The 13625-nt window shown below is 40.2% G+C and overlaps 1 protein-coding gene across 6 annotated transcripts in view; it reads left to right on the forward strand.

The window, feature by feature from the left end:
• Window positions 1-219: 219 nt before the first annotated feature.
• Window positions 220-13625, forward strand: part of DNM1L (dynamin 1 like) — a 51768-nt gene continuing 38362 nt past the window's right edge. For 3 of the 6 annotated variants that reach the window (XM_039247688.1, XM_039247686.1, XM_039247687.1), the window contains exon 1: window positions 245-445. In XM_039247688.1, the coding sequence (XP_039103619.1) occupies window positions 344-445 (102 nt within the window). In that variant the 5' untranslated portion in view covers window positions 245-343. Of the gene's footprint in view, window positions 446-13625 lie in introns of all 6 variants that reach the window. The other 3 variants (XM_039247690.1, XM_039247691.1, XM_039247689.1) reach the window with 2 other exon arrangements.

Here is a 13625-nt window from a genome sequence, read left to right on the forward strand (position 1 = left end):
ACAGACGTAAATGTATTTTCCCTCCTACTCTCACGGCTTCGCTCCGAGGTCTTTTGACAAGAGCCTGAGAACCACGCCCTCCCCAAGCCGGCACAGCCTTCTGGAAGCCGAAGGCGCCCACGTTCCTCTGACCCAGAACTACAACTCCCGGCAGGCTCGGTTCCTCTCCACCTTCCTCTTAGCGCATGGCCTGCCGGGAGGGGGCAGGTAGCGGGCGGGCGGGGTCCAATGGGTGCCGGCTCCCGAGGAGAAGGCGGAGGAGAGGAGGAAGGAGGCGGACTCTGGGCCCCGGCCCCATTCATTGCCGCGGCCGGCCGGGCGGGGGTCCCGCGTTTTCGGAGTCATGGAGGCGCTAATTCCAGTTATCAACAAGCTCCAGGATGTCTTCAACACGGTGGGCGCCGACATCATCCAGTTGCCTCAGATCGTCGTGGTGGGAACGCAGGTGAGAGACGAGGGAGGCGTCCGCCCAGGCCAGAGCCCGGGGCGCGGGCCTGGTGGCGGCTGCGGCAGCGCCCGCGCCGAGCCGGCCTTTGAGGCCCGTGGGAGGAGGGCGCTGCAGCGGGCACCCGGGCTCTTGGGGCTGCGGCGCGCCTTCCGGCCCGCGGCTGGTTGCTTCGGGCCTGGGAGTCCGGGCCCGGTCGGGAGACGAGGGGCGGAGCCGGCGCGGCGGGCCCGGCGGGTGCCGGGGGCGGGCTAGGGGAGGGACGCGCCGGCGGGCGGAACTGGAGCCCGCGGACACCGGGCGCAGCTGGCCCCGCGGGCCTCTGCTTGGAAGGGCACCTGGGGGACGCGCGGGGCACGCGAGGCCGCATTGGGCTCCTGGCGGGCCCGCCAGCCCCTCCTCGGTTGCTTTCAGGGCGGCCGGGTTTTTTTATCCCCCTCCTTGCCTTGCTCGGGGGCTGCGGAGTCCGTTGGAACCGCGAGGTCCGGGCTGAGAAGGCCGCTGCTGTGTGGCACCTGAGTGTTTCCTTGCAGTGCGATCCCTTCATGTTTCCAGAACGCAGAAGCAGCTAATAAAAAGCACCCCCCCCCCCCCCCCCCCCCCCCCCCCCCCCCCCCCGCCAACCATCTGTACCTGGGTGTTCGGAAGGAATAACCATTTTTTCTCCATTGGCAGTGGTTTTTGTCTTCCATCCAAAATGGGCAGCGAGGTTCTCTGGTCTTTTCATATTGGGTCTCACAGATAACATAATTTTTTATATGCAGAAATGTTGAAAAAATAAATTAGTTTTAGAGTGACAGAAGTACAAGTTTCATTTTCTCTGCTGCTTTTCTTGGTTTTAGAAGAATCGTAGGACTTTTACCAGTGTTCAGAGAAACGCATTTTAGAGCTTACTTAGTATATTGATTTTAAGTGTTTTCATTTCTCAGTGGTCTTTTCTATTTAGAAGGGGCGGTTTTCTCATTTTCTATTGCTACATCTTGCTACAGTATTTTAGTGTAGAGTATAGATGTTATGACAGGGAACTTAAACGTTTAGAATACCATGGAATATATTCAAACCTTGGAAACCATAGACATCCTGTACTTTTTCTTGCTTTTATTTAAAGTAGAAATTATTTCAGAAACACATACTTGGTCTGGTATAGGATTGGTACAAATTCTGCACACTCTTGCCTACATATATTGTAGTACTCCTAACTTATTATTTGTAGCGATTGGACACTGAATGATCGATATAATATTAAGAGCAATGTTTTTATTTCATGTATTTTGTTCACTGCTGCTTTCCTGTTCCTAGCTCTGGAACTGTCTGGGGTATGTAGTGAGTGCTCCATAAATACTTTGAATGAATGAATATTGCTCACTGTAACTAGGTAATATTTTAAAACACTGGGACTTCTATCATCAAAACGGGCCTGTTTTTAAAAATACAATGAAAGGAGATCATCTAAACCTTTGGTAGTAATTTGGAATTGTTTCCTATCTGTGGACCAGAAACTTTCCGTATACTTTTAAGAGATTCTCCAATGCTTTCTAAGCCTGAAGACGTAAAAGAATCAGGGCTATTGTGTGTCAGCATAAATAGTTTAAAATCAAGAAGGATTTTTCTTACACAAAATTGAGGGTTTTTTTTTCAAAGTTTATTTATTTACCTTTGGGGCGGGGGAGGGAGGGAGAAAGGGAGTATCCCAAGCAGGAGGGAGGGGCATAGGAAGAGGTAGTAGTGGGGCGCCTGGGTGGCTTAGTCGGTTAAGCGTCCGACTTTCTTCGCTTAGGTCATGATCTCGCGGTTCGTGGGTTCGAGCCCCGCGTCGGGCTCTGTGCTGACAGCCAGCTCAGAGCCTGGAGCCTGTTTCAGAGTCTGTNGCCAGCTCAGAGCCTGGAGCCTGTTTCAGAGTCTGTGACTCCCTCTCTCTCTGACCCTCCCCAGCTCACGCTGTCTCTGTCTCTCTCCTAGAAATAAATAAAAAATATTTTAAAAAAACAAAAAAAAAAAAAAAAGGAAGAGGTAGTAGTATCCCAGGCAGGCTCTGCACATTGACGGAGCTGGCTGTGGGGCTCGAACCCATGAAACAGATCATGACCAGAGCCACAGTCAAGATTTGGGTGCCTAATCTACTAAGCTACTGAGGTGCCTCCAAATTGAATTTCAGTGAGTAAATCTGTTGGCAGAATTAGGAGGTTCAGAGTAGAAGAGTAAAGATCTCACTGTTAGGAAAATCATTAACATTGTGCTAGTGAAAACCATCCTAGTAGTGATATATGCCATGTTTGTGTTGATGTTTGAAGTTACTCAGTAGGGAAATTGTGTGTGTGTGTGTGTGTGTTTAAGTAGGCTCTCTGCCCAATATGGAGTGTGAACTTATAACCCCAAGATCAAGAGGCACATGCTGTACTGAGTCAGCCAAGTACCTCCCCGAAATTAGATTTTAAAGACTTGATTTAATAAAGGTTGTCTCCATTTATGTCTTTATTAGCTGAATTTCAGTCCTTTATTAATTCAGGTACAGAATTAATAAATAAGATTAGAAACAATGTCTTTTTTCCCCTCATATTTTCATTATGTTGAAAAAAATCTCTTTTGGGGCGTCTGGGTGGCTCAGTCAGGTAAGCGTCCGACTTCGGCTCAGGTCATGATCTAATGGTTCGTGGGTTCGAGCCCCACATCGGGCTCTGTGCTGACAGCTCACTCAGCACAGATTCTGTATCTTCCTCTCTCTCTGACCCTCCCCTGATCACACTGCCTCTCTCTCTCTCTCTTTCTCAGAAATAAATAGAACATTTAAAAAAAAGTTAGGAAAGAAAAAATCTCTTCTACTTGACTTGAATACTAGTACCTGACTACTTTAGTCTCTGTGGTGTTTAATGTTTTATAATATACAGCACATGCATTGCATTCATATTTAATGGAGTAGTGTACGATGCGTGAGTTCCAGACATAATAAGTGTTCTGACTGGTGAGCTTCTCAGTGGCAGTGATGATGTCTTCACAATACAGGTACCGTCTCTATCTTACACATTAACTACACCTTAAGTGGCTGTAGGTCCCATTTTGTTGAACTTTTTTTTGGAAGTGATTTGCAAACTTAGTATATGTAAGAGTCACTTTGAAAATAAGTTCCTAGGGGCGCCTGGGTGGCTCAGTCGGTTAAGCGTCCGACTTTCGCTTAGGTCATGATCTCGCGGTTGGTGGGTTCGAGCCCCGCATCGGGCTTTGTGCTGACTGCCAGCTCAGAGCCTGGAGCCTATTTCAGAGTCTGTGTCTCCTTCTCTCTGCCCCTCCCCTGCTCATGCTGTCTCTCTCTCTCTCTCCTAGAAATAAAAACATAAAAAAAAAAAAAAAAAAAAGTTCCTAGAGGCGCCTGGGTGGCTCAGTTGGTTAAGCGTCCGACTTCGACTCAGGTCATGATCTCAACGGTTCGTGGGTTCGAGCCCGTGTTGGGCTCTGCTGACAGCCAGCTCAGAGCCTGGAGCCTGTTTCGGATTCTGTGTCTCCCTCCTTCTCTCTTACCCTCCCTTGCTCCTGCTGTCTGTCTCTATCTCTCTCTCACAGAAATAAATAAAACGTTAAAAAAAATTTTTTTTTTGAAAATAAGTTCCTAGATTCCATCTCCAGAGATTTTGATTTTCAAGTCTAGGTTGGGCCAGGCACTACAGGTGATTCTGATGCAGATGATTCATAGATCCTTATTCAGAAGTTAAATATTAGTGAGTCTTTGATTTTAAAATGCATGAAACTAGAAAACACAGGGAAGCTGAGCCTAAGGGTATACCACCATTGAGTAGCGTGTAGATATCTGTGGCATTCCTGCTAGAGTTTTAAATTTTGACTTAAAATGCCCAAGTAATCCTCCTTTCCGGCCTAGATAGTTGAAAGAATTGAGGAGAGGGAATCATGTTTATAGCTGTAGATCATTCACAACTTTAATGGTTTTAGTTAAATAGTTTTCTTTTTTCTCTAGCTGAGATCATCTGTGTGGAAAGAACAGAAGAGGGGAGAGAAAAGGTTGATAACTTTTAGACCGTGGTGTCCTTTGCAGGTGGAGAGGAGATAAGACTTAAACAACTTTTGCGACTCAACTTGGGAAATTTTTTTTTTTTTTTAATTTTTTTTTTTTAATGTTTTTTTATTTATTTCTAGGAGAGAGAGAGACAGCGTGAGCAGGGGAGGGTCAGAGAGAGAGGGAGACACAGACTCTGAAACAGGCTCCAGGCTCCGAGCTGGCAGTCAGCACAGAGCCCGACGCGGGGCTCGAACTCACGAACCGCGAGATCATGACCTAAGCGAAAGTCGGACGCTTAACCGACTAAGCCACCCAGGCGCCCCTCAACTTGGGAAATTTAATCACTATTTTTTAAGTTGAGAATAAGGGGGAGCCCTCCCAGGTATGTAATCCAAACCAGCACCCATTATAGGAATCCCAGTGAGATGACATAAACCTGAGACTCTAGCTCAGAGTTGCTAGCAATGAACTTTTCGCTTTACTTTTCATTTCAGTGATTTCAGCACTCTACCTTTTGTAATTCAAAAAGGAATCTTGGGTTTTAAATGACCAGTTTGCAAACTAGCCTTTTTTTTTTTTTAATTTTAGCACTTAAAAAATTAAACTATAATTCATGTAACATAAAGTCACCATTATAAAATGAACAGTTGATTGGTTTTTAGTATATTCACAAGGTTGTGCAACCATCACCACTATGTAATTCCAGAACCTTTCTTTTTTCCAGAACATTTTTATTATGCAAGAAAGAAACTCTGTACTCATTAGGAGTCATTCCTCATTTCATCCCTTCCCTGTCGCATCCCCTGGCAGCCACTAATCTACTTTCTGTCTCTGTGGATTTGCCTATTCTGGACATTTCATATAAATAGAATCGTATAATATATGGCTCTTTGTGTCTGGTTTCCTTTGCTCAGCATAATATTTTTAGGTTCATCCATGTATTAGTACTTCATTACTTTTTTTTTTTTTTTTTTTTTCAAGAGAATGAGAGCTTGTGCTTGGGGGGAGGAACAGGGAGAAGGAGAGAGAGAATCTTAAGGAGACTCTACACCCAGCAAGAGCCAACGCAGGGCTCCATCTCACGATTATGAGATCATGACCTGAGCCAAAATCGAGAGTCAGATACTTAACCAACTGAGCCACTCAGGTGCCCCAGTACTTCATTACTTTTTATGGCTAAATAATATTCCGTTGTATAGATATGCCACATTTTGCTTATCCATTCGTTAGTTGATGAATATTGGGCTGTTTCCACTTTTTGGTTATGACGGATAATGCTAGAACATTGTTTACAACCTTTTGTGTGTTCATGTTTTCAGTTCTCTTGGATATACAGTAAAACCTTGGACTGCAAGTAACTTGTTCTGTGAGAGTTTGACAAGAAGAGCAACATTTCTCATAGATTTTAACTTGTAAAATGAACAGCGTCTTGCAATATGAATAGTATGTGATGCTGAAAGTCACATGATCACAACTGAGCCAATGGTTCTTGAAATTCACTTTGATATATGAGTGCTTTGGATTACAAGCATGTTTCCAGAAGGAATTATGCTTGCAAACAAGGTTTTACTGTATACCTAGGAGTAGAATTGCTCATCATCTGGCAACTCTTGTTTAACTTTGAGAAACTGCCACATTGTTTTCCAGTGGTTCTGTACCATTTTACATTACTTCCATCAGTGGTTTGAGAGTTTCAATTTCTGCACATCCTCACAAACTCTTGTTACTATCTTTTTATTTATTTATTTTAATGTTTATTTATTTTTGAGAGAGAGAGAGACAGACAGACCGAGAGGGAGGGAGGTGTAGAGAGAGAGGGAGACACAGAATCCAAAGCAGGTTCCAGGCTCTGTCCTGTCTGCACAGAGCCTGGTGTGGGGCTCAAAGCCATGCACCATGAGATGACCTGAGCCGAAGTCGGATGCTTACTAGTTGAGCTACCCAGGCGCCCTGTTTTCTTTTTAAAACAGTGCTAAATCATCCTAGAATTCTTTATTTTAAAAAAAGCATGCCCTGCCCCTAGCACTGCTTTCTATATTTTAGTTCCTGAAATCTTGCTCTCTCCTGCTTGATGTGTCTTCATTTGTCCTGTGTTCTTGGAGGTGACAATTTCATCAAGTTTAGTAATTTGGTGCCAAATATTGATCATAGTTTTCATTCCTTTATTGTTTCCTTGTGAATGCTCTTAGATAAACTTCTATTTTTTTCTCTCTTTTTTCCCTAGTTTCTTTGTATAGTTCATGTGCTGCTTCCTTTTTTTTTTTCTAAACTTAAAAATGAGGTGAAATTTCTATAACATAAAACTTGCCATTTCAGAGAGTACAGTTCAGTGGCATTGAGTATATCCATAACATTGTGTAATCATTACCTCCTTCTAGTTCCAAAACATTTTTACCCTCCCCCCCCAAAGAAAATTCCATACCCATTAAACAATCACTTCCTATTCTTCTGTCTCTCTAGGCCCTGTAAACCACCAGTCTTCTTTCTGTCTCTGTGGATTTACCTATTCTGGCTGTTTCATAGAAATGGAGTCGTAACATATGTGACCATTTATGTTTGACTTCTTTCACTACAAATAAAAAATGTTTAAAAGATAAAAGTAGGTGCATCTGGGTGGCTCAGTTGGTTAAGCATCTGACTCTTGATTTCAGCTCAGGTCATGATCTCACCATTGGGAGATTGAGCTCCGTGTTGGGGTCGTCACTGGGTGTGGAGCCTCCTTAACATTCTTTCTCTCCTTCCCCCTCTGTCCCTCATCTCCTTGCTTGCATGCTTGCTTGCTGGCTCGCTCGCTCTCTCTCAAAAATATTTGGAAAAATGAAGAAAAAAATCACATTTATCTGTTGTATTAATATCAAAGAATTAAGACAGTCTTACAAAATGAAAATTAAAAACTTAGTAAAAAACTGAATCAGTTTTGGGTAATGTGTCAAGAATGAATATTTACCACTCCCAACTGATGGTAGTCATCAGAGAGAAAAAGCTAACAATATGACAAAGCCTTTTCATTGAAAGGCTCAATCTCAAAATATAAATCGAAGTATGTAGATTTCAGTACACTACAATTTGGAAGAAACTAAAAGATGATTCTGAGACCAGGCACACAAATCTCTAGCCCTTAAATATGTAGATATTGAGTCAATTTGAGGAGTATGTGAGGATGAAAAAGCAGAAGGCATCGGGATGCCAAGTGGGTCCTATTTTCAGAGTAAGCCACCCGTGACTTGCCATACTGGAGGTTCTATAGCCACTCACCTGCCTCGAATAGGTGCAGACATTGGTTGTTTACATCACCAGGGAAAAGCAAGCATGATCTAGCCAGTTGTTGAGGCCAACATTATTTATAATAGGTAAAAAATGAGAACCTATAAACATGTTTTGTTTGGCTTGTATGCAAGTCTGTTGACATAATTTTTTGTAATTGAAATATAATTGGCATACAGCATTATATTAGTTTCATGGATATAACATAATGATTTGATATACACATATAGTGAAATGATCACAAAAAGTCCAGTTAATACTCATCACTACACATAGTTGCATTTTTTTCTTATGAAAATGTAAGATTTACTGTCTTAGCAACTTTCAAATATACAGTACAGTATTAGTATCTGTAGTCACCATACTGTACGTTACATCCCCAGGACTTACTTTATTGGAAGTTTCTGCCTTTGACCATCTTCACCCATTTCACCCACCTTTCCTTCTGACAGCTTCGAAGCTGTTCCTTATATCTGTGACTTTCTTTTTGCTTTGTTTTAGATCCCACATGTAAGTAAGATCATATGATATTTGTCTTTGTCTGATTTATGTCACTTGGTATAATGCTGTTGGGGTCCATCTATTTTGCAAATAGCAAGAGTTCTTTCCGTTTTTATGGCAGAATAGTATTTCATTGCACAGATGTGTATGTATTAGAGTAGTCTTTTAAGATCTTTTGTATTTCTTTGATAACAGTTGTAACATCTCTTTTATTTCTGATTCAAGTCCTCTTTTTTGGTGGCAGGTATGGTTAAACATTTGTCTACTTTATCATTTCAGAAAAGCAGCTCTTAGTTTCAGAAAAGCAGCTCTTAGTTTCCACTGGTATTTCCACTGGTTTTCTGTTGTCTTTTTAGTCTCTGTTTCATTTATATCCACTCTGATGTTTGATATTTCCTTTACTAATTTTGGTCTTAATTCAATCTTCTAGTTCCTTGAGATGTAAAGTTAGATTTGTTTATTTGCTATCTTTCTTGTTTATTAATCTAGGGATTTATTACTATGAAATTCTCTGTTAGAACTGTTTGTGCTACACCCATAAGTTTTGGTATGTTATATTTCTATTTTCATTTGTTTAAAGCTATTTTTTATTTTTTTTAATTTATTTTTTTATTTTTTTATTTTTTAAATGTCTTATTTATTTCTAGGAGAGAGAGAGAGAGACAGCGTGAGCAGGGGAGGGTCAGAGAGAGAGGGAGTCACAGACTGAAACAGGCTCCAGGCTCTGAGCTGGCAGTCAGCACAGAGCCCGACGTGGGGCTCGAACCCACGAACCGCGAGATCATGACCTAAGCGAAAGTTGGACACTTAACCGACTAAGCCACCCAGGCGCCCCATGTTTAAAGCTATTTTTTAATTTTGTTTTTTCATCCATTGGTTGTTTAATAGCCTGTTGAATCACATATTTGTGAATTTTTCCATCTTCTTATAATCGATTCCTGGTCATACCATTTGTGATTGGAAAAGGTATTTGATATAATTTCAGCATTCTTAAACTTATTACAACTTGTTTTGTGGCCCGATATATAATCTGTCCTGGAGAGTGTTCCATGTTTGCTTGAGAAGAATGTGTATTCTGTTGCTTTTGGATGGAATGTTCTGTGTATATCTCTTAAGTCCATCTGGCCTAATTTGTTTTAAGTCTAGGATGCTTAACATACAGTGTTATATTTGTTTCAAGTATAGAATATACTGATTCCATAATTCTGTGCACTCATCTTGATAAGTGTACTCTTAATCCCCTTTACCTATTCCGCCCATCCCCCTGCCACTCACCTCCCATCTGGTAACCATCGGTTACCTGAAGCAGGCTTCAGGCTCTGAGCTGTCAGCACAGAGCCCAACGTGGGGCTCGAACCCACAGACCGTGAGATCATGACCTGAGCAGAAGTTGGATGCTTAACTGACTGAGCCACCCAGGCGCCCCTCTTTGTTTCATTTCTTAATTCCACATATGTGTGAAATCATATGGTATTTGTCTTTCTCTGACTTATTTCATTTAGCATTCTCTCGGGGTGTGTGTGTGTGTGTGTGTGTGTGTACACCTCTCTCTGTCTATCCTTCCTATCTATCTTTATCCATGCCTCTCTCGATGGTCACTTGGGCTGCTTCGATAATTTGGCTTTTGTAAATAATGCTGTGAAAAAAGACAAGGTGCATATGTCTTTTCATATTAGTGTTTTTGTATTCTTTGGGTAAATACCCAGCAGTGGAATTATTGGATCACATAATAATTACGGTTTTTAAATTAATTTTAAAAAGTGTTTTTTGTTTACTTACTTACGAGAGAGAGTGTGCACATGAGCAGGGGAAGAGCAGAGAGGGGGCAGACATAGGATCTGAAGGGGGTTCTGCAATGACGGCAGAGACCAAAGTGGGGCTCTGTCTCACAGACTGTGAGATCATGACCTGAGCTGAATCAGACACTTAACTGATTGAGCAACCCAGGCAACCCTGGCCCATTTTTAAGTTGGATTATTTGTTTTTTTGGTATTGAGTGTAGAAGTTCTTTATAGTTTTTGGATACTAAATCTTTATCAGATATATCATTTGCACATATCTTCTCCCACTCAGTAGATTGTCTTTTAGTTTTGTCAGTTGTTTCCTTTGCTATGTAGAGCTTTTGATTTTGATGTAGTCCCAATAGTTTATTTTACCTTTATTTCCTTTGCCTTAGGAGACATGTCTAGGAAAATATTGCTATGACAGATGTCAAGAGAAATTACTGCTTGTGCTTTCTTTTAGGATTTTTATGGTTTCAGGTCTCACAGTTAAATCTATAATCCATTTTGAGTTTATTTTTGTGTATAGTGTAAAAGAGTTGTCCAGTTTCATCCTTTTGCATGTAGCTGTCCAGTTTGCCCAACAACATTTGTTGAAGAGACTATCTTTTTCCAGTTGTGTATTCTTATCTCCTTTGTCATAGATTAATTGGCCATCATGGATTTATTTCTGGGCTTTCTATTCTGTTCATTGATTTTTGTGTCTCTTTTTGTGCCAGTACCATACTGTTTTGATTATTACAGTTTTGTAGTGTATCTTGAAATCTGGGATTGTGGTATTTCCAGTTTTGTTTTTCTTTTTCCAGATTTCTTTGGCTACTCTGAGTCTTCTGTGGTTTTATACAAATTTTAGGTATTTGTTCTAGTTCTGTAAAAAGTGATGGTATTTTGATAGGGATTGCATTAAATCTATAGATTGCTTTGGGTGTTATGGACATTTTAACAATATTTGTTTGTCCAGTCCATGACCATGGAATATTTTTTCATTTATTTGTGTCATCTTCAGTTTCTTTCATCAGTGTTTTATAGTTTTCAGAATGAAGGTCTTTTACCTCTTTGGTTGTTTATTCCTAAGTGTTTTATTATTTTTGGTACAATTGTAAATGGGATTGTTTTCTTACCTTCTTTCTGCTGCTTCATTATTAGTATATAGAATTGGAACATTTCTGTATATTGATTTTGTATTCTGCAGCTCTCCTGAATTCATTTATTAGTTCTGGTAGTTTTTTGGTGTAGTCTTTCGGGTTTTCTATATATGGAATCATGTCATCTGCCAGTAATGAAAGTTTTACTTTTTCTTACCAGTTTGAATGGCTTTTGCTTCTTTTTCTTGTCTGATTGCTGTGTGTAGGACTTCCAGTACCGTGTTGAATAAATGTGGAGAGATTGGACATCTTTATCTTGTTTCTGATCTTAGTGAGCTTTTCCTCATTGATGATGTTGTTAGCTTTGGGTTTTTCATACATGGCCTTTATTATATTGAGGTACGTTTCTTTTAAATCTACTGTGTTGAGGGTTTTTAATCATGAATGGATGGTGTACTTTGTCAAATGATTTTTCTTTCTCTATTGAAATGATCATATTTTTATTGTTTTGTTGATGTAATGTGGTGTGTTGATTGATTTGTGGATATTGAACCACCCTTCCATCCCAGGAATAAATCCCACTTGATGGTGGTCAATGACTTTTTTGTTGGATTCAGTTTGCTAATATTTTGTTGAGGTTTTTTGCATCTGTGTTCATCAAAGATATTGGCCTATAGTTTTCTTTTTTTGTAGTGTCTTTATCTGTTTTGGTATCAGGGTAATCCTGGCCTCAGAATGAATTTGGGAGTTTTTCTTACTCTTCTATTTTTTGGAATAGTTTGAGAAGAGTAGATATTAACAATTTTTATAAACGTTTGGTAAATTCACCCTTGAAGCTGTCTGGTCTTGGAGTTTTGTTTGTTGGGAGTTTTTTATTACCAATTCAGTTTTGTTACTAGTAATTGATCTGTTCAGATTTTTTATTCCTTCCTGGTTCAGTTTTGGAAGATTTGTACATTTCTAGGAATTCTTCTAGGTTGTCAATTTGCTGGCATATAATTTTTTGTAGTATTCGGTCATAATCCATTTATTTCTGTGGTGTTAGTTCTTTTTCATTTCTGATTTTATTTGTGTCCTCTCATTCTTTTTTTTTTTTTTTTTAATGTTTTATTTATTTCTAGGAGAGAGAGAGCGTGAGCAGGGGAGGGTCAGAGAGAGAGAGGGAGTCACAGACTGAAACAGGCTCCANTATTTATTTCTAGGAGAGAGAGAGCGTGAGCAGGGGAGGGTCAGAGAGAGAGAGGGAGTCACAGACTGAAACAGGCTCCAGGCTCTGAGCTGGCTGTCAGCACAGAGCCCGACGCGGGGCTCGAACCCACGAACCGCGAGATCACGACCCAAGCGAAAGTCGGACGCTCAACCGACTAAGCCACCCAGGCGCCCCTGTGTCCTCTCATTCTTGATGAGTCTATCTAAAGGCTTATCAATTTTTGTTTATATTTTCAGAGAACCAGCTCTTGGTTTCATTGATCTTTTGTATCTTATCAGTCCCTGTTTCATTTATTTCTGCTCTAATCTTCCTTGTTTTCTTTCTTTTATTAACCCTGGGCTTTGTTCTTGTTATAGTTTCTTTAGGTGTAAGATTAGATTTTTCATATTTCTTCACGCTGTAAATTTCCCTTTTAGAATTGCTTTTGCTGTGTTTAAAGACTTAGACCATTGTGTTTATATTGTCATTTGTCTCTATGTATATTTTGATTTCCTCTTTGATTTCTTTATTGACCCCATTGGGTGTTTGTTAGCATGCTGTTTAACATCCACGTTTGTGGTTTTTTTTTTTCTGGTAATTCATTTTTAGTTTCATATTGTTATAGTTAGAAAAGATGTATGATACGATTTCAGTCTTCTTAGCTTTATTGAGACTTGTTTTTATAGCTTTGCATGTGATCTGTCCTGGTGAATGTTCCAACAAAAGGATGTGTACTCTATTTTTGAAATGGAATGTTCTGTATATATTTGTTAAATCGGTCTGGTCTAACCTGTCATTCAGACACTGTTTCTTTATTGAATTTCTGCCTGGATTATCTGTCCATTGATGTAAATGGGATGTTAAAGTCCCCTACTACTGTTGTATTACTATCAGTTTTTCCTTTTATGTTTTAATATTTGCCCTTTGTATTTAGGTGCTCCAGTGTTGGGTAGGTAGATAGTTATAATCCCTCTTGTGGGACTGACTCCTTTATCATTGTGTAATACCCTTCTTTGTCTCTTGTTACAGTCTTTGTTCTAAAGTCTATCTTGTCTGATATAAGTATTGCTACTCTAGCTCTTTTTCATTTCTATTTGCATAGTATACCTTTTTCTGTACTTTGATTTTTCATTTTTACGTGTCTTTATGTCTGAACTCTCTTGTAGGCAGTGTATAAATGAGTCTTTTTTTTGTTTAAATATCCATTTCATCACCCTATGTCTTTTGATCAGAGCATTTAGTCTATTTACATTTAAAATAATTATTCGTAGGTGTACACTTACTGCCATTTTGTTCATTGTTTTCTGGTCATTTTTGTAGTTCATCTTTGTTACTTTTCATTTGCTCTCTTTCC

Source organism: Hyaena hyaena, unplaced genomic scaffold, assembly GCF_003009895.1.
Source record: "Hyaena hyaena isolate Hyena2069 unplaced genomic scaffold, ASM300989v1 scaffold_303, whole genome shotgun sequence".
In the NCBI taxonomy this organism is placed as follows: domain Eukaryota; kingdom Metazoa; phylum Chordata; class Mammalia; order Carnivora; family Hyaenidae; genus Hyaena; species Hyaena hyaena.